Here is a 19,065-nt window from a genome sequence, read left to right on the forward strand (position 1 = left end):
CTATTTAATTCAGAGATGGCTCATATTGCGAGTCCTAATGTGATATTTTTAATTCAAAAATGTGTATATCACCAGAAATTAAAAAATCTTAAATGTAAACTGCAGTCGAGTAAATGTTAAGCATGTGTCTGGATGGATGACATAAAAACGTATGTCTCTAACTTCTTCCGCGAGAGGGATAATTTTCATTACCTTTTAAAAGTAAATTGGTTCACCCTATCCCACTTTTCTTAACAAATACCCTCTGCGCGGCATTAATAACAATGGCACCCTAATGCCTCCTACTGAACAGGCCACCACAGGGCCACTAAATGAGGTCACATGTGTCTTCCTTGAGTTTAGTCTGACATGAACCCAAACCCTCACCTTCCTTTCAACTAAACTTTTTTGTAAGTTAACAATTGCTTTTATAGTTAAAGTTGCATCAAAAATGTCACACTCTAATAACCCTTCCACATTCCTTGTAAATTGGGCTGACCTGTAGGTTTACATACAATATTTTACCTTTGTCATTACATTTAGCTGTGCATAATATTCTGATATGTGCCATTTAAGGCATTCACATCAAGTCTTTAGCTTTTGAGTAAGAAAAGGGAATTTGGGGTGCTATGTTGAACTGCAGACTTCTAAATGTTGAATTAAAAAAAGGAATGGTTACGTTTAGCTGGTGAATTGAAATAGGAATGTGTAGGTTTAGCTGTTAACCTATGTTAAATTGGCAAATAAATAGGTCTCTTACATGAAAAGTGGGCATCTTCGATTGCATTTGTTATATTCTATTAAATCACATTTGAAAAAGACCCTTATGCATGTGTGTGCATTCATAATGGCCATCTTTGAAAGTGATTTGTTAAAATGTCATTAGAAGATGCGATTTTTGCATGTGTCCATGTGGGCAGTCAACTTAAAATGGAAATGGTTAAAAATGAAATAGGGCATGAGGTAAGCAGCCTCTAGGTTGGGATGACAGAAGTAGGGTTTAAAGAGCAGGATGCGAGGGAGAATGGATAGCTGAGAGCGAGGAAGAGAAAATACTCCCTCATTTGCACCATAATGCAAGCTCAAACATCAGCAGTGGAAGAACATATCATCTAATGAAGACACTGTGTGACAGAAATATTCCTTGGTGGCACAAGCAGAAGAATCGGGAGAAAAAACACAGAATTTGGAGAATGGAAGGGAGATATTCCATTAAGACAACCAATCATGAGCAGCGGCCCAATGCACACTGCAAGTTTATGAAATGCATTGGAAACAACAGGTCTCCATCAGTCAGCAAATACTGTTTGGAATCTAGAGCTACTAATGTAAGTCATCAAATATTCACTTTTGGGATGAGGCATTTGCTGTAGTATGGGTGGTGCATCTTACCATCTTACTTAGGTGAACAAAGGGCCACCTTTAGAGGTTGGAGATGTGGTGTAGCTACCAAAAATATGGTGGCTGCACTGTATGCCAATCTTATGGTGCCCCACCCCATTCACAGTTGGGTAACAATAAAGTTTCAGACTTCAGTGTCCCATGGTTCCTGAATGGAAACCCTTGAAATCCCTTGAAATGACAACCCATGTGCCACTGGGCCACCATGCCACAGTGGCGCTTCCTCTGCCCTCTTTAAGATCTGCCACCATCTATGGATATCCCTTCACAGGACTGCCAGATCCTATCAGAGAAAACAAACAATGCACCTGATATGCATTGATTAAACCCTTTGTGTGTCAGGGCCATTGTTATTTTGTTTTGCTGAAATAAGCAATCAATTTCGTTTTTTTTTCAGTAAAATAAAAACAAAAAGATGCCTAATGGGTGAAACTAGTATAGCTCGCTCTCAAAATTCATCTGGGACTTTAGGGCATCGGCTAGATGAACTGGAGGTATACAGATCCTCACCAGCTAGCCTTGTAATTATGGTGGGAATGGTCCTCTACCAGGACAGTGGAGGACAGACCCTTGTTTGACCTAGCAAACTGGCTGACTGACAGCCAATGTATAAAGGGCCCCTAAAGTTACTAATCTCAAAGTGAATGAGTAGGTTTTAACTCCCTCAGTTCTCAGTGGAATTATTTCTCTAATGGGAACATTAGGTCTATGATTTTTAAACCCATGGTATTGAAAATGACAAACAAGTTTAATGCAAGAATTTGTACCAGAGCGAGTTAGCTTTTTCATAAAAACTCTTGCCACATGCCTCGATAAGAAACGTATTTCATGCCTTTGACAGGTAGATATACAACTAAATGAAAGTGACTGCATCATAACCTAAATATATAGCTTTTGTAGAAAATTAAAACTAGTAATGTTAACAGAAACTGCAATGTAATTAGGGTTAGCTGATCCTTCCATGCATCTAAAACATCATGGGTCTAATTTACAAAGTACTAACTTGCAAAAGTTTGGATACAGCTTCAAACCCCACAGGTGCTAATTCATGATAAAGGCCATACTGCAACAGGGTCAGGCCGGAAGCATATATGCTGCCCTCACAACTTAAGCCCATCCCTCACAACTTCCCACTGCTCTTTTATTTATTTAGTCCTATGCTTCTTGTGGTTATTGTGCTTCCCCACTTGCAGACAAAAGCTTAACATCTAATATAACTGGTGCTTGGTAAGGGCCTGATTACGAGTCTGTCAGTTCACGGACTGCCAGACTTGTGGGGGCACGACGGTGGCAGTCTCCTGACCGCCATATTACGATTTGGGTGGGCGGACCACCACAGCTGCCAGGGAACTGCCATTCCTTGGTGGTGTTGCAGTGGTCAGCAGGCTGCAATATGCCATGGTACCGCCAAGCATATTACGAGTTCCCTCTTTACCGGCGGTGTCGTGGAGGCTCTTACTCCATGAACACTATGGCTGAGAGGAAACAAAGGTGGTCCTGCAGGGCCCCATGTGCCTCCTCTGCATTTTGATGCATACAGGGAGGCACAACATGTGCCCCCGTGGGCATGCTCACAAGTTCCTGCACAACATGGACTTTTCAGTCCATGCCATGCAGGAACTGTCTTTGGCGTTACCATTGCAGTGCCCGTTTTCAGGGCACCACCTTGAAAATGTCAAAAACAAAGCCCACCAGACAGGAGGGAATGCCTAATCTGGCCGGTGGTCTGACCATGGCTTTGGCGGTGCAAGGCAGGGCGTTTCCGGCGCTGCACCGCTAAAGTCATAATCAGGCACCTAGTGTCTTCCCTGAATATTTGATAAATAAGTTTATACTTAGGGCAGATATTCTGATGACCATGTTTTTGAAGCTGTGACTTCATGCTATTTTACATTTTTGCTCTCAAACTCTACAGAGCACCTAAAGATTGAGTCTGTCTAGCATTAATTATGCATTACTTTATTCTTTATCCTTGTATCACTTTCTCAGTCCACCTATCCCTTTACTTCTTCATTTGTCCATCCTTCCATTCATGTATTCATGTACACATGATTGTCTGTGACTATGTGTGTCTGTAAAAGTGTTATTTGTGACTGTTTGTGTGAGTGAATGTGTGGCTCTGTTTGTGTCTGTATGGGTATGGTGACATGCAGATCTATTGGCATGGGCAACCATGCATCTGGTGGTTTGTGTGCATGGCTGCATTGAGGTCTGTTGGCATGTATAGTTGGTTGGTGATAGGCGCGTTTGTCTGCTTGTGTTTCTGTGTGATCTACGCAGAATGTGTGCATGTGTGCTGTTGTCTCACTATTGCACTGTTCAAAGACGAAACCTCATTTTGCCTAATGCCCATCTAACATCTGGGTGCACAATATTTAAAAAAACGCAAAACAGGTCTGGACATTTAAGCTGATTTTTATACTCACAGCAGCTCCAGGAGGACCTTGTGCACCGGGGTCTCCGCTCTTACCAGGAAGTCCCTATAAAATAAATCAGTACAGTAAGGTGGCTGTGACCTTAGAGGGCAGCTCAAATACATTTAAAAAAGGGAAATTGTTTAATTGGAGCGGATTGTGATACATGCCTGTGTGCCAGGAGATCCAGGACCGCCTTTTTCGCCATTCTTGCCAGGGGCACCCTAAAAACGAAGATGTAATTTACATTTAGAAAAGAAAGATTTCACTTCTGAAATATTCATGACTAGCCTCATTCTAAATTAAACGTTGGATGATGTTGGTCCTGCGTTGGATGCATGTTGGCAGGCTATACTTTCAGCAAGAACAATAGGGGATCAAGGAAAGACAACTAACAATTCATCAAGAAAACTAGGGACACGCTGGGAAGTGTCTTTCATAAAAGGCTTTCATAATAAAGAAATAAAGCTTTAATCAGCCTCAATTTGTCAGCATCAATGAGAAAAAAATTAAATATTGGGCAATGTTTGCCATCTGTAGACTGAGCAACATGAAGTCAAAGAATGACACCAACCTCATTACCCTTTGGACCAGGAAAACCCATAACACCTGGTGATCCTCTTGGGCCAGTTGAGCCAGGGGGTCCAGTACGACCAGATTCACCAGGAGGTCCCTGAAGACAACACAGGTGAAAATAAGAATGAGTGAGACATACAAAACTGTCATTGAAACACAGTGGTCATTTCTTTTCCAAAACATACCCAGTCCAGAGTTGCAAAAATAAGGAAACACTTTCAATATCAATATTACATTTTTATATAAATAATGTGAAAATCCAAGACTATTGTTTCTCAAAATTATGCTGTGACTGTGTATTCATTATGCTTTGATTCTGATATACTCTTTACAGTGAAGTATTCTAATGTACGTTTGAAGTTCAATCAGTTTGCTCCATGGGGCTTTGTCCTAATTTGACACTGTTTTATAAGTATAGTTCTTTTAGTGATTGATTCCCTCAAAACCTTGTCTTACAAAGGAGATGGACAATTGTGCCTTCCTAAACACTTAAGTTTTATTACTCATGGAACATATCATGCCAATGTTGACCACCTGTAAGTGCCTATCTGCCATAACAGCAGATTGAGAAAGAGCATCGAAAAAAGGCAAATTGAGATATTTTAACAATCCACCTTAGTTCTGATGGTACTCACATTTTAAGGACTGTTCGCTGATGGGTACTAACACACCACTGCTATATATGTTTCCAGCTACGGTGCAATATATCCCACAGCAAGATATTCTTCAATAAGATGTGATGAGGACCAATTTGTGGATGTACATACATGTTAAGCAATTGTCACTTGTTAATGCCATGCCTCTCTTTATCAGATTTTAAGAGGTTATTGTAAGCAATCACTTGTTTGGGCATTACACCTAGACCTGGGAAAGATGTAAATTAAGCCTGGGTAATTTTCTTAATCTCTGGAATTTCATGTTACATTTGTTAAGTGAAATGTACATAATTATGCCTTTACACCATGCCATGTAATTACTCCACAGTTCGAGGCAAAATATAGGTGGTGAATAATGGGAACAACACAAGCAAACAGAACTTGAGCAGCTCTTTCTGGAAGTAACTGTTTTTGCAAATTGTTTAGCGCAAACTAAAATATAGTGCTAAAAGATAGCTTTCCATGTTGCATAACTACATGTAACTTTGTGCAAGTTTCCTAAAATTTAACGTAATTATGCTAAACCAAATTATGCACATTTTGCACAACGCTGAAGATAAAAATATCTAAAATAATTCTATTCTTTCATGGTATCTATAAAGCACATTTCAAATGAATGATCCTTTCTACCTAGGATGCCATAACAATGGCACAGAGTGCAGGATGTGAATGACAATAACAAACATACCTGTGGGCCAGATTTGCCGTCAGAGCCAGGACCACCCGGACTTCCTGTCAAGCCCTATGTTTGAAAGAGGAACATAGAATTCAATCACAATTAAATACAGATCTTAATATTACAGTTATTTGTGTTATACTTGCCGAACCATACAGATGAATAGGCAATCATGTGCGATACTGTTAGTATATAGTCCTGTCTTCAGCATCACACCTCATTCTGAAACCATACACTTCTCAGTGATAACATATACATTTCTAGGCTAGGATATAACCTCCTGAGGGTTACATTTAGGTGGGCATTCAAAAACACGCTTCAAGAATGATATATGTAACTATTATGCTTCCAATATTTTACTTGGTAAGACTTATTAGTATTAAAATTGTTTGATAATATTAGGAAATCTTCAATGATCCTCATTTAGAAAATGTCCAACAAATAAAGTTAGTAATACTCAGGAATAGGTTATCAGCAAGCTCTATCTTCTCTGCAACTCATATGTCGGTGGAACAGCCCGGACAATGCCAGTATCAGGCTTGTCCTTTGTTAAAGCCTGAAGTTTTCTAAGAATCAAATTATACAAAATAGAACTGATGTTCATCACCTACAAACACAAAAACAACCCGTTCAAGATGTTCTATTTAGTGCCTTTTAGAGCAACGTAGCACCCCGGTATCTAACGACAAAATCTGTAGGACATTCTTGACTCAACTGAGACTCTTGGTTCAAGAATCGGTTGCTTACTGAAGGCTTATTACCAAAGCTGGTGTCTCAATTGATAGTATCCAGAATACCATTAAAGCTTAACTAGGGTAGTCTAGGTATTTCTACCTTACCCTGACAAAATATCAATGTTCCTGTCTTTATGATATCCAAAGACCCACATTCTGCTTAGGATATTAAAGCTGGGCATTTCCCATCCGAAAGGTACTCTATGGGCTTCTAGGGTCCTACTCTATAATTATTCAATGCCCTACAATGACAATGTAGCCAGTCAATCTACATTGTTCAGTCGCAACCCATTTTTATCCAAAAAGTTTGTAAGCTGGGAACTATTTGATGTGATAAGTTACAAGTCAAAGTCCAGATCTGGGAGCTGTTAAAATGTTTTTATATTATTTTGGGGACCAGATGAAAGGCCAGTTGAAATCAGTATAAAGTGGGCATAAGGAAACTCATCAATGCTTAGCTAGATTACGCAAATGCACTTTACTTGCAACTGCCAACATATATACTGAAGCTGAAGTGCCTTACAGTGGCTAAAAGTGGTCTTCAAAATCCACAGTTCAGACTTGAATTATCTTTTTTTATCTCATGCAATCTTATTTTACAGGCAAAATAGACCTTTTGATCCAGTACGTAACTTCATATCTGGTTGCGAGTGTTGCTTATGGTAGTTATGTCTAACTTTATTTGCAGCAGAGACTAGAAATTTGCAACCTAGGCATTGATATTCTTCCACTCCATATTTCCATTAGCCCATACCTCCTAGCCTTTTGTAAAAAGGTAAAGGCCCTCTTGTTCAATTGAGTATTACGTTTCATCTGTTTCCTTCACAAGAGCTCACAAGTTAACAGTATGAATCTTGGGCTATAGAAGCATCTTACTTGTATGCCTGCATTAGTTACACTTAGAGGAACTCTAATCTACAACTGCACCATATAAATGAAAACAAAATTTAGACACTAAAGGTGTACTTCAAAGGATTCTGAATTATCTGCTAATGTGTCCAATTAAAGTGCTTAACTATTGAAAATGCACCTATTCTAACCATTCTCTCACTCAAGAATCAGAGGTAAATCAGTTTCTGGTGCTGAGGTCTACAATTCTCCCTCCTCCATTCTCCTTTATTCAGCAGTTTCTGTTATATCAACACCTGTTTAATACTTCTAAACTCTTCTTTCACCTCGGCCATTAGGTTTGAGAATAAATCACTCCCACCACTGATTGGTTGCTGATGAACAGACTCAATGGTGAAGGTAGTTAGGAATAGAGAGAGTAACCATTATTCTAATCTAGTTACATTTATAAACGACTGGTCATAGCCATTTGATAAAATCTGTGATGGTCTTGCACCTTTTGGTCTCTCTCTCCTTGAAGAAAAATCCATGTCTTGAAATCACCACAAATCTATTAACACCCTTAGAGTTTTAGTTTTGCACACATATGAAGGACCCCTTAACATCACTTTTCAACAACTTTGAAGGCAACGTTAAAGGGTCAGGGTGAGTTGATGGGGAAGTGATTATCATAACAAAGCAGTAACAAAGGTTAACAATAATCAGTTCCTGGGTTAAAGGCGTCATGCTTGACATATACAAAATAGTGATGGTTCCTTCCCTGCTGTTTGAAATATCTTTTTGAGCTAAAATGTCCAAAGTCTGGATATATTACTTTTTTCTTGCAATCATCCTGCTGTGCCCTATTGGTGGAATCTCATTAGTGGTTACTTCATGATGCAGTTGAAAGTTCATAATCCATCACATTGTGGTTTTTGCAATGGTTTATTGAACTAAATATTACACTTGTGATGCAGTACCAGATCAATGAAGGTGAAAGCCATTTTAGCACTCATGTGATTTACTTTAAAAATTAACACTGATCTATACAAGGGAGTTGTGACATTTTAACAGTACTGGTCACTCTACTTGTCATGTACGTACACACTATGAAAAATACAGAAACCAACAGGTATTTGGGTTGGCACTGCTCAATCTTCTGAAAGAAGACATTTTCAACTACTTTGCAGAAACCTACGTTAAATGCAAGTTACACAGTAAGATAATGCAGCATGATTATCCAAACAAGTGTGCCTGGTGCTTTCTGACTTACTTATTTCCCCGGTTGTATTTTGTATTATTGTATTAATAATAATATAATTCATGTAGGTGATACCACCATATAAAGCTAGTAGTGCCCTTTGCACTTAAAGCATCCATACACATCTGCAATAGCTAATGCATTAATTGTATGCTCATTTATTAAAATGACCAAAGCACACTCATTGTTTTCTATCTAGAGTGACCTGTTTAAGCTCCTTCTATGAAATCCTTTGTAAGATGAGTGCTTATCCAATCTATATTTAGAGTCATCAACTGTTATTTTGATTAGGTTCAGAGCCATTGTGATTTGAGCATGTTAGGACATTTTAATTTAATTTTATGCACTATTCACTCTTGTCATTTATGTATGTGGTTGTAAAAATTGATATTATAAAGACCATATTCAAATTGTTTTCAACAATCAATAATTCCTGATAGTGATGCCATTTGAATTGTGGTGAATATTGGCTAGTTGGACTCTTAAAGACTCTTCACACTCTTCAAATGAATGCATCATAGTCTACTAATGTTGCCTTTTCACATATATTGCAGTTTAATGGAAATCTGATAACCAGAAATACCCATATTCCATTTAATAATTATTTGTGTCTTCCTGGCTGACATTTCAAAAGGCTTTTAACACTATTAAAACAAGTAGTTCTCTTACTCTCATTCCAGGAAGACCGGGACTGCCATCTCGCCCAGGATCACCAGCTTGACCTCTTGGGCCAGGAGAACCAGGACCACCACGTTCTCCAGCAAGGCCCTAGGTGTATGACAGAACAATTAAATGGCAAACCATCAATAATGTACAATACATTGCAACTACAATTAAGTAATTAAACATGAACATACACACATTTAAAGTTTGAGAATTTGTAAACAATGTACCTTTTCACCTGGAATGCCATTACTTCCAGGAGGTCCACGGAAACCAGGGGTACCCTAATAGAAAAAGAGCATATTAGTACAATGAAGTAGCATATAACATAGTTGTAGACTTAGATCACATGTAGCATTTGCAAAAATGAACTTCTTAAGCTTCACCATGAAGATCACACTTGGAGTTGGTAGAAATGTATGTCTGTTTGAGCCAAATTTCCTATAGCTGATGCAGTAATGGTTATGCCCTCCTTCTTTCTCTGAGAGCTCAGTAAGGTTAAATAACCTGATGGAAGATATTGTAAAGCCACCTCTCACAGCTCTTCCTTAATAGACTACATTTCATACCATCCGTGTTTACATTTCTTCTTTGCAGGTTTCCGGTTTCTCTCCACTTTTCATTGCTGCATTAATGGCTGACTTTAGGGCGGTGCAACTGGTGCAGTCGCACTGGGTGCTGACCTGGAGGGGGCACTAACTTATGATCTCAAAGCACTTACGATTTAAAAGCACCTGCTGCAGAGTACCTTGCACGTCCAGCTTTCAGGCAGCAGTAAAAATGTCAAGATAACTTTTGTGATTAATGTTCTTGCCAGAGAGAGCTCTAGTGGCAGCTTTGACTCAACATAAAGTAACGTAGATGGTTAATATGCCTGCTGCAAAGAACAGATCTGTATTTTATGTGGATAGCTGAGTGAATTAGTAAAGCCAGCCTTTACCAGCGCTTTAAAACAAATTAAATGTATGTGAGAGAGGGGCTATTGAGAGATGAGGGGCACTTTTGGAGGATAGTAGTGAGAGAATGGGTGGGTGCCAAAAAAGACTGTCGTACCGGGTGCCACCAGCACTAAAGGCTGCATTGTATCACATTTGTTTATATGTAAAGCATGCTTTTGCTTCCAAGGTAGACTGCAGCTTTAAAATCTTTTGGCCAAGAATAATTTGGCCAAGTGCATTCAGAAGATAGGCCATTTCTCCTACTTGCTTTTTGTCCTGCAAATATTAAAGCAAACACCATTGCCCAAAATTTTGAAATGCATTCTTTCTAGATAGTATATTAGTGCTCACCCTCTCTCCGGGAGTCCCAGGAAGTCCATTTGTGCCTGGTTCACCGTTCGATCCTCTTTTTCCTTCTTCACCAGTAGGGCCCTGAGCACCAGGTGGACCAACTTCACCCTAACATAGGAGTGATAAACAATTACATTATGATCCATAAATGGGTAATGCTCAGAGATAGCATCATTTGAATGAGAAGGCTAGAAAATACTTACACGCTCTCCTCTTGCGCCGGGATCTCCTTTCCCACCATTCTTACCAGGTTCACCCTAAGGAAAACATATTTTGAGAAAATAGTAATTGAAAGTATTATTAATCTTTTGATAGCAGGTATATATCCTCTTCAGCATCAACACTTGTGATGAGATTAATCTGTATAAAACAGCATAAAACTGATGCAGTGCAATTCTATAACTATTCTAAAAGTCAGACGGTTTTCATTCTCTTTTCAAGGGAGTATTCTATGGCTGCCTGGATCTAACAAAGAACAATAAAAAGTGAGGTTTGTTTCAGATCACTACTGAAACAACTTACTGTTTACCTTTCCAACCTGGAGAACTATATGAAATAATAAGGACTTGTCAAGCATGTGCTTTTATGACAAATATAACATTTAAATTGTAAACATAGGCACATTTTATGATTTGAATAGCAGTGTATTGTGTAATAGTTTTTTCGTCAGGTTTGAAGTAGCCTCTTGTCAAAGGGCCACATGTATCAAATAAGAACTTTACAATTGCCAAATATTGATTTTTACAGAATTTCTATTTGGTAATCACAAAATGCTATGTATGTAAGGAATTTCCAAAGTTTTGGCGATCCCTTAATATTACCTAATAACAATTCGGTAAAGAGCAAATTGCTAGTAGGTAATATTACTTGATATGCTTTAGAAGTCTGTCTTGTGGCCAGAACTTCAACATATACCTGTACACATCTTTGAGGTCTCTTTACATTGCAGGATTAGTGCGTCCAGAATAGAAAGCAAAACTCTTGTGTGTGTTGGAGCAGTGGTTGAATGCATCTTTAGCATGATGAATGGTCAGCTGGAGCAGTTTAGGGAGCACAAGTACAATGCAGAGAGCAGAGAGCCCAGCTTCTCTTGCATGGGGCAGATGAAGTGTCCCTGGAAGAAGTCTAGAGCCAAGTGGACATGGCTAGGGGTAATATCTTGGCTAAAGAAAAACAAAAGAGAACTGTAAATAAAAGATGCATTGGGACATGGGAGAGATGAAGTGTCCCTGGAAGAAGTCCAGAGCCAATTGTACATGGCTAGGGGTAATATGTTGGCTAAAGAAAAACAAAAGAGAACTGTAAATGAAAGATGCATTGGGACATGGGAGAGATGAAAATCTTCTTACTACTCATTTGACTGAATTTCTACTAATCTGATGGATTCCATGCAACCTCACCACAAGCCCAAGGGCAAGTATGATTACAAGGAAGTATTAATTCATATCAATGAGGTTCTCGGATTTCCAGCAGAGAACCAGAGGTGTGGGACCAGAAGTGACATATTTCCTTCATGTTATCTTCTTCTCTCTGTGTTTCCTCTAGAAATCCAGTCATGGACCTAATCTTGTAATGAAATAACTTGAATTTCAGGTTTATGCATCACTTGTATACTTGGAAAAATTAAGAGGCTGATCTTTTTAACATTGTACAAATCAAATCAAGGTTGTCTATTCCAGCAGGCAGCACCTTACTGGCAATAGATGATGCTTCTTTCCAAATGTGGTTAGCAAAGTGGAATGTATGCTTTAGAAGCCACATACCACTGTGAACATGTCCATGAATGCAGGTGCACATGCACCGTACACAACATAATCACCTTTGGAGACATTTCAGTCATTGTTGCAGCAGGGAGATGATTGTTTAGGTGTTGTCGAGGCTTTGAGGAGAAAATGGGGATGCAGCCCAATTTCCTCTAAAATGCTTCATTTGATGACAAAACATAACTTGTGTATTTGCAAAACATACATTTACCCCTCAGGCATCTTGGCACTGAATAAGAGAAGTTGTTCAAGCCAACTGGAGTGGTGTGGTGACATAACAGAATGCCCTCTGGTCAAGTCATCCTTTCTAGCTCCCCCTTGATGAAAGAACGGCTTTTTGTTGTTGAAAAGGTGAAACATAAAGGCTTCAACTGCTGGATGATGTGGTCTCACCTCAAAACGATAGTGATGAGTAATCACTGAATGAGAGAGAGAACACTCTGAATAAAGTATTGTTATATAACCAAATATTTTTTAATACAGCTGGCATGCGTGAAATGGGTATTCCAGCCTTGAAAGTGTCTTTGGTTTCCCGTAAAATCTGATTGTTCCTTTTTCAAGTGTCAGATTTTGATGAGTTTTAAACCTAGTATTTATTTGCCAAAATGAAAACTTTAAATGTGGTAATTTGAATTAAAATAAATGTCTGTGTCTATTTTGCTGTACCATGCCATCAATATCCACTCCTTTCATAACAGTAGATCTCAGAGACACTAAGTGCCATGGAAATGGTCACTGAGAAATGTCATTCGTGATATATATGTCAATTCAATACAAAATATCAGATGTTAGTCTTATGAGCACAATTTTGTGCAGATCTGCCCTTCTTACCATACTGCAAATTTACTCCTCCCAGTATTGCAAATTTACAATCACAATTCAAAATTTTGAGCAATCAAATTGGAAATTTGCACCTAGAAAAAGCCAAAAATTAAGGCTGTCAGTTATTTTGAGCTTTGTTTATGTATATACCTTTTCAAAACTGTGCACCTTATTTGGAGTTTAGCAAAGTGAAGATCTGCCAAACTATGGTGGAGGTCCCTGCATTCAGAGTGCAAATTGAAATCAATTTACCCATGTTATGGTTGGTAGGACATCTGTAATGCTGTAACTAAGAGTGTATGTTGTTTTCAAAGTAGTGAATAAATGTAGCTGGTTGGTTATATTCTTCTTAATGATAGATCCTTTCATTAATTCCATGTTCTAGAAGTGCTATATTTTGAAGCTCATTTTTGACTAAGGAAAGGATTCCATCATTCTAAAACTTGGGGTTTAACATACAGATACAGATAATACTCACCGATGCACCTCTTTGCCCAGGAACTCCATTGGTGCCAGCGGCGCCAGGCGGTCCTCGAGCCCCACTTAATCCAGGAGCACCGGGAAGACCAGCTGGACCCTGAAGGAAAGAATCAAACGTCATTTGCAAGCATATTTTGACAACACTAATTTAATATCTGACCTCTAAAAATTGTATGGATGTAAGAATGCTGCCTAAACATTGCTCTGACTGCCTGCAATACCTAATCATTGTGATATATATTAGAAACGTTGGTATCCTATGTCCGATTATTTATGTATTAACTATTTAACTAAAGAGGTGTTAAATTAACCATATAATGATGGTATAGAAAGGAGAATTAATAATAGATATCAGGAGATGTCACTGATGTTCGTCTTCTCTTTCTCACCTTCAGAAATTAATTAAGAGAGATTATTTGCCTGGGGTTGTTTTTTTTTAACCCTTAGCCCTTGGCCACTGGATACCTTCAGGTTTAATGCTTCTTATAAATGGAATGATGATGTGAGGCAAAGGCATCCATATTTTAAGACATTTAGTTTCATTTTTCCAGAGGACCATAGCTTCTATGGGACCACTGGTAAAATTCTGGTCCCAATTTCCTAAGCCCTGACAGATATTACAAGCATCATACAATGAGAAACACAGAGGCATTGTTGAAGATATTTTTAAATGCCGTATTTTGAAAAGACTACTTGGTGTCATAATGTTTTAAGAAGGAACAGATTGCAGGTTTTTTGTATCTGTGGAATCATCTCTTTAAAATGCAGATTACATATAACCTACTGCTATTATAAAATGTCTACTTGTGGTATGAGAGAATATGTTTCTGAATGTTATACTTACCACTTCACCTTTTCCACCTGGTGCCCCATCTCTGCCAGCAGGACCCTGAGAATGGGCAAATAACATCAATGATTGTAGTGCACTGTTGCCACCTGAAAACTCTTTCCATATGTTAACCAATGTACTTCTTGAGACTTACAATAGGACCAGTAGCGCCAACGTGACCTTGGGGACCAGGTTCTCCTCTTCCACCTGGAGCCCCATCAGATCCACGGGAACCTGGTGCACCAGCTTCACCCTGCAGATATAAATAGAAAAATAATAATTCCATTGTTTGGTACTCTACTTTGTTAGCTTATTTATGCACAGTGTAGCTGCAAGTGTTGGCTGCAGACTCTGCTGATCAGAAATGCTTGTTGTGTTTACTTATAAGTCTTCATCATTGATACAGGAGTCTATGATAGATAAAAGATCTAGTAAAACAACAAGTTACATTATATTCACAGTTTATTTCCTCCTGGGGAGCTCAAGAACTATCCAATAGACTTATACCTCTGAAAAAAGATGAGACAGAATCATTCAGATGTCATGCAACATTTGACCAATTTTTCACCAACAATGCTAATCTTTCAGAGGCACTGGTACAGTCAAAAGGTTTCATGAGCTCTATGTAGGGCATGTTGCAATCTATTTCTTCATGTGTATCACATAGTGAGAAAATATCTCAGTTCGGTTTTAATTGAAACACCCTTTGATTCTTTGTATTTTTGTCTTCTCTGTAGATTCCTTTGACTCTCCATCTGCAGATATGGTTACTGCTTTCTCTGGTATAGTTTTCTTTATATTTTACTTTCTTCAGAATGTGCTCTTTCTCTGCCCATTCTATTTCTATCTACTTTCCATATCTTCAAAGCTATAAAATACATCTTTTGTGAGCATGAGTTGTCAAATACCTTAAGACCTGGGCCTCCAGGGAATCCAGCTGTACCAGGTGGACCGGGAGGACCCTTAAAAAAAAAAGGAAAGCATAATTAAGGTTCCCAAATTAACGTAAACTGCTATCAGAAAATTGGGGCTAAATAGATATCTGTGGCGAATATAATTAAAGTGTAAATATTTCAATCAGTTATTCCTCTGTTCCCTGGCCACATATGCTGTAATCATGTCCAACTTCACTTCTGTTAATTCTTTTTCCATAATCTTAGTGCATTTGTATCTCCGATCTGTCTATGGTTCGGTTGTGGTAGATAGTAGGTTTTTATATAGTGCCCAAACTACTTTCCTACTATCGTGCTCTAATTTCAATAGCACATGTAATGAATTGTTTATTTAAATGCTTGTGATGGGCCCCCACAATTAAACAAATTGGAGAAGTGCTGCTCTATAATATATTCAAAGTCTGGGCTTTCCAGACACACCAGCAGCAATCACAGCTTGTTGAATACAAATCTGAGTCTTCCTTCATTCCACACTAATTCATCAGGATGGTGTTTAGCTCTTTGAAAAATGTGTGTGGTAAAATCATTGGAGTAAAAATAAGAATATTAAGTCACTACTGATGAACACTGCTCTCCTTCTGTTGCCTCCATCATGATATTGAATAATCATTTCAAATTAGGGGTGGTGCTACATGTGACCAAAAATCTATTTTGGTCCAGATGACCAAGGTGGTGTAGCACCGGCAGTACTGTCCCAGCTATTACTTTCAGAAATGTTTTGCGATCCAGTGGTCTGGTGTACTACAGGGTTTGTTTCCATATGTGTCTATGGGAAAATGTGTTAGCATATATGGCCCTAAATTCAGTAGTAAATGTTTTCAATATGACACCACTGTAAGAGGGCTTTTGTGGATATAGGGATCATAACTTCCGCTGCCTTTCTAGTAGTCCGTGCAACTGTGCTGCTAGTTATTCCTTTATTAAATAGCATCAATAATCTGGGGCATAACTGTGACCCAAAAACGGTTGCAAAATGTTAAGGGTAATCAATCCAAACTGGCATTTTGCCTTTTCTCATGTTGTTAATGGCTTCTATGATCTTTTGCAAGGTAAGTGGTATGTCTTGGGTCTCAGTCATGTATAGCAATATTCTTTGCAGCCCTGAGACAGCTAAATTTTCATCCAGCTCAGGAAGAGGTGGGGACGGTTGCATGTGTAGATGAATGTAATAGTATTTCAACATATAATTAATCTCAGCCTGTGAATTTGGGAGCTCATCATATAGATTTTCTCAGGGCAGTTGCTTCTGGCCTTCTCTGTTGCCTTCACCATGTAATTTAGTAGAAGCTCACTGTTTCGCCGCTAAGTCTGACTCCTCCCTTGGACTCGGATAGTGCTGGTTTAAAGGAATTTAAGATTGTTCTTTTATGAGGGAAAATTCACCTTTTGTGGATACCTAGCATTTCTAAATGAATACATATCCTCCTGCAAGTAAGACTTATATGTGGAAACGCTCAGTGAGTCAGGCATAATCAGTCTTACATTGATGACTACATTGGGGTATCCTTCACTACCGCACACTTTTTAAACTATTCAAGACAAAGAGTAATGTCTTTAGGTTTATTGCACTGTGCTTGCTTTGTTACCCCGTGGCCCAACTCCTGTCTTCATGATCTATCTCGGACCTAAAGAATACTTGGAAACAGATACAGCTTTCCTGGGTGGAGCAAACTGAATGATTCATTATTATAGTCAATCACTACTGATCATGCACATCAGTTTCTATAGTGTATAAAATATGTTAAAAAAAGAAGCTTACAGATGGCCCAGCAGATCCAGGAGCACCATCGTTTCCACGGGCACCCTGAAAGGAACACAAAATCACAATTATCAAACCATGGCGTAAATGACACTTTCAAATCTGGTAAGAAATGGCTGGTTGACTTCTGGGTATCATGCCACTCATGGCAGTCATGGAAACATCTTCTGAGACAGCATGACATATGCAGAGCATCCTGTCACCACACAACTACACAGATATGGCACTCTGTACAACTTCTGACTTCTGATACTGATGAGAAGGGAAAATATACTTCAGATTTAGTCTGCATGAATTCAATAACTGCAGCATGCACAATATAGCATTGCATTGTTGTTACTATGGATCTGACATGTTGAGCAAGGAATGAATGAAAAATAAAGAACATGAGTCTTTATTGCCCCCATGGATGGAGTCCAATGCCTCACTATACGTAATGACATGTGGATATTTGTGCAAGCTAATCCACCTCTACCAGGTACATCAGGTCTAGTATTGGAGACCACAGAGGGGTTCCTAGAAGTGGAGAATGTTCCTTTAAGAACGTTGTGTGCAAAAACAAATAAAGAGCCAGACTATCATCCTGTTACTTTAAGGTTTCTGATTTTATTCATATTGCTAATGGACTGGAGCAGTTATTGTTGGAGAACAACGTGGGAATCATCTCTGGGTATGTTAGCACGCGATACCCTTGTAGCATGTTCATACTGTGTTCCAAATATAATTGCTGAATTATTAATTTTTTTTTTAAATACAATCACTGGGGTTTTAAATGACATGAAACAAGAACTGATGCAATTGGGCAAGGCATTTTTAAATATATGTATTATGTTATAACATTTTAAACATTTACATATTTCTTATCTAGATACAGGGGCGCTATTAAACTCAGTGTAATTTATGTACAATAGCTAATATTTATGAAGTGGCACATAGGGAGCTTCACCAATACAGAGCTCCAGTATACTTCACAAAAACAGATAGCAAACGCTTCTGATGCACAAAAACAAAACAACTAGAAATTAAATGATAGGTACAAAGATTTAGGGGATGTTTCTAATTAACCAACAACTATCTACTAGAGTTATGCTTGGGTTTTTAAAAATGAGTCATAAGGTAGTAAGTTGTCAGGTGTATATAATGTGAAAATTCCAACTTTTAGGACAGGCCACTAAATATCCACGGTAATAGCAGCACAGGCAAAGGTACGTGAAAAAAAGTAGCACCGCTAGGGTGTAAAGATTCTATCACAGAATCATGCAGAGTTTTGAAATAAGTGTTTTTGATAACCCTTAATAAATAAGTGCTTCAGTAGTGCCCATGGCAATGCCTATATATCAATATGTTCATCAAATAAATCATTAGTCAATTTAAATATATAAATGTGTGTTTGGGTCTACAGAATTGTGTTAAGTACAGGAGTAAAAACATTCTATATTTTACTTGAGGGAGCAGCTATATAGTTTTGTATCCATGTACCAGTCCAATAAATTAACTTCAGACAATATGCCATGACATTTAGCATTTGCATTTGGGTTAATGTGTAGTAAATTTCAAATCATTCTATTCAGCAATTAACAAAACAAAACATGAGGCTAAAGTGACTTATATGTTAAAGTATTTTATTGTACGTAGGTGATTTGTTGTGGATACGTTCAGTTTATTGACTTACTGCAGAACCAGGACCACCGGGACGTCCTCTTTCACCAGCTGGACCTCTTGGACCCTATAAAGCAGAGCAAAATTCAATTGTTAAAGAGTGATATAGTACACTGCATCAATTCATGCATATTGACATGCACACAAAATTACATCTTTGTATTTAAAAGTAGGAACTAGGCAAGCAGACTTCATTTGCCAGCGTCCCACTCACGAAGAAGACATTTATAGATTTATAAGTATCTATCTCGAAAGGAAGTGACATCACTGTACTTCTCAAGACTCATGGGTACACAGTTAACATCTGTGGATTCCCGTCAAAA

The 19,065-nt window shown here is 38.4% G+C and overlaps 1 protein-coding gene across 1 annotated transcript in view; it reads right to left on the reverse strand.

The window, feature by feature from the left end:
• Positions 1-19,065, reverse strand: part of COL3A1 (collagen type III alpha 1 chain) — a 102,062-nt gene that overhangs the window by 31,248 nt on the left and 51,749 nt on the right. The window contains exons 13-26 of the mRNA XM_085648824.1: positions 18,756-18,809; positions 17,084-17,128; positions 15,280-15,333; positions 14,526-14,624; positions 14,387-14,431; positions 13,541-13,639; positions 10,681-10,734; positions 10,478-10,585; positions 9,419-9,472; positions 9,195-9,293; positions 5,715-5,768; positions 4,369-4,467; positions 3,965-4,018; positions 3,807-3,860 (exon numbers count right to left, since the gene is read on the reverse strand). Of these exons, the coding sequence (XP_085504950.1) occupies positions 3,807-3,860; positions 3,965-4,018; positions 4,369-4,467; positions 5,715-5,768; positions 9,195-9,293; positions 9,419-9,472; positions 10,478-10,585; positions 10,681-10,734; positions 13,541-13,639; positions 14,387-14,431; positions 14,526-14,624; positions 15,280-15,333; positions 17,084-17,128; positions 18,756-18,809 (972 nt within the window). The remainder of the gene's footprint in view (positions 1-3,806; positions 3,861-3,964; positions 4,019-4,368; positions 4,468-5,714; positions 5,769-9,194; positions 9,294-9,418; positions 9,473-10,477; positions 10,586-10,680; positions 10,735-13,540; positions 13,640-14,386; positions 14,432-14,525; positions 14,625-15,279; positions 15,334-17,083; positions 17,129-18,755; positions 18,810-19,065) is intronic.

This window comes from Triturus cristatus, chromosome 3_2, assembly GCF_964204655.1.
Source record: "Triturus cristatus chromosome 3_2, aTriCri1.1, whole genome shotgun sequence".
NCBI lineage: Eukaryota > Metazoa > Chordata > Amphibia > Caudata > Salamandridae > Triturus > Triturus cristatus.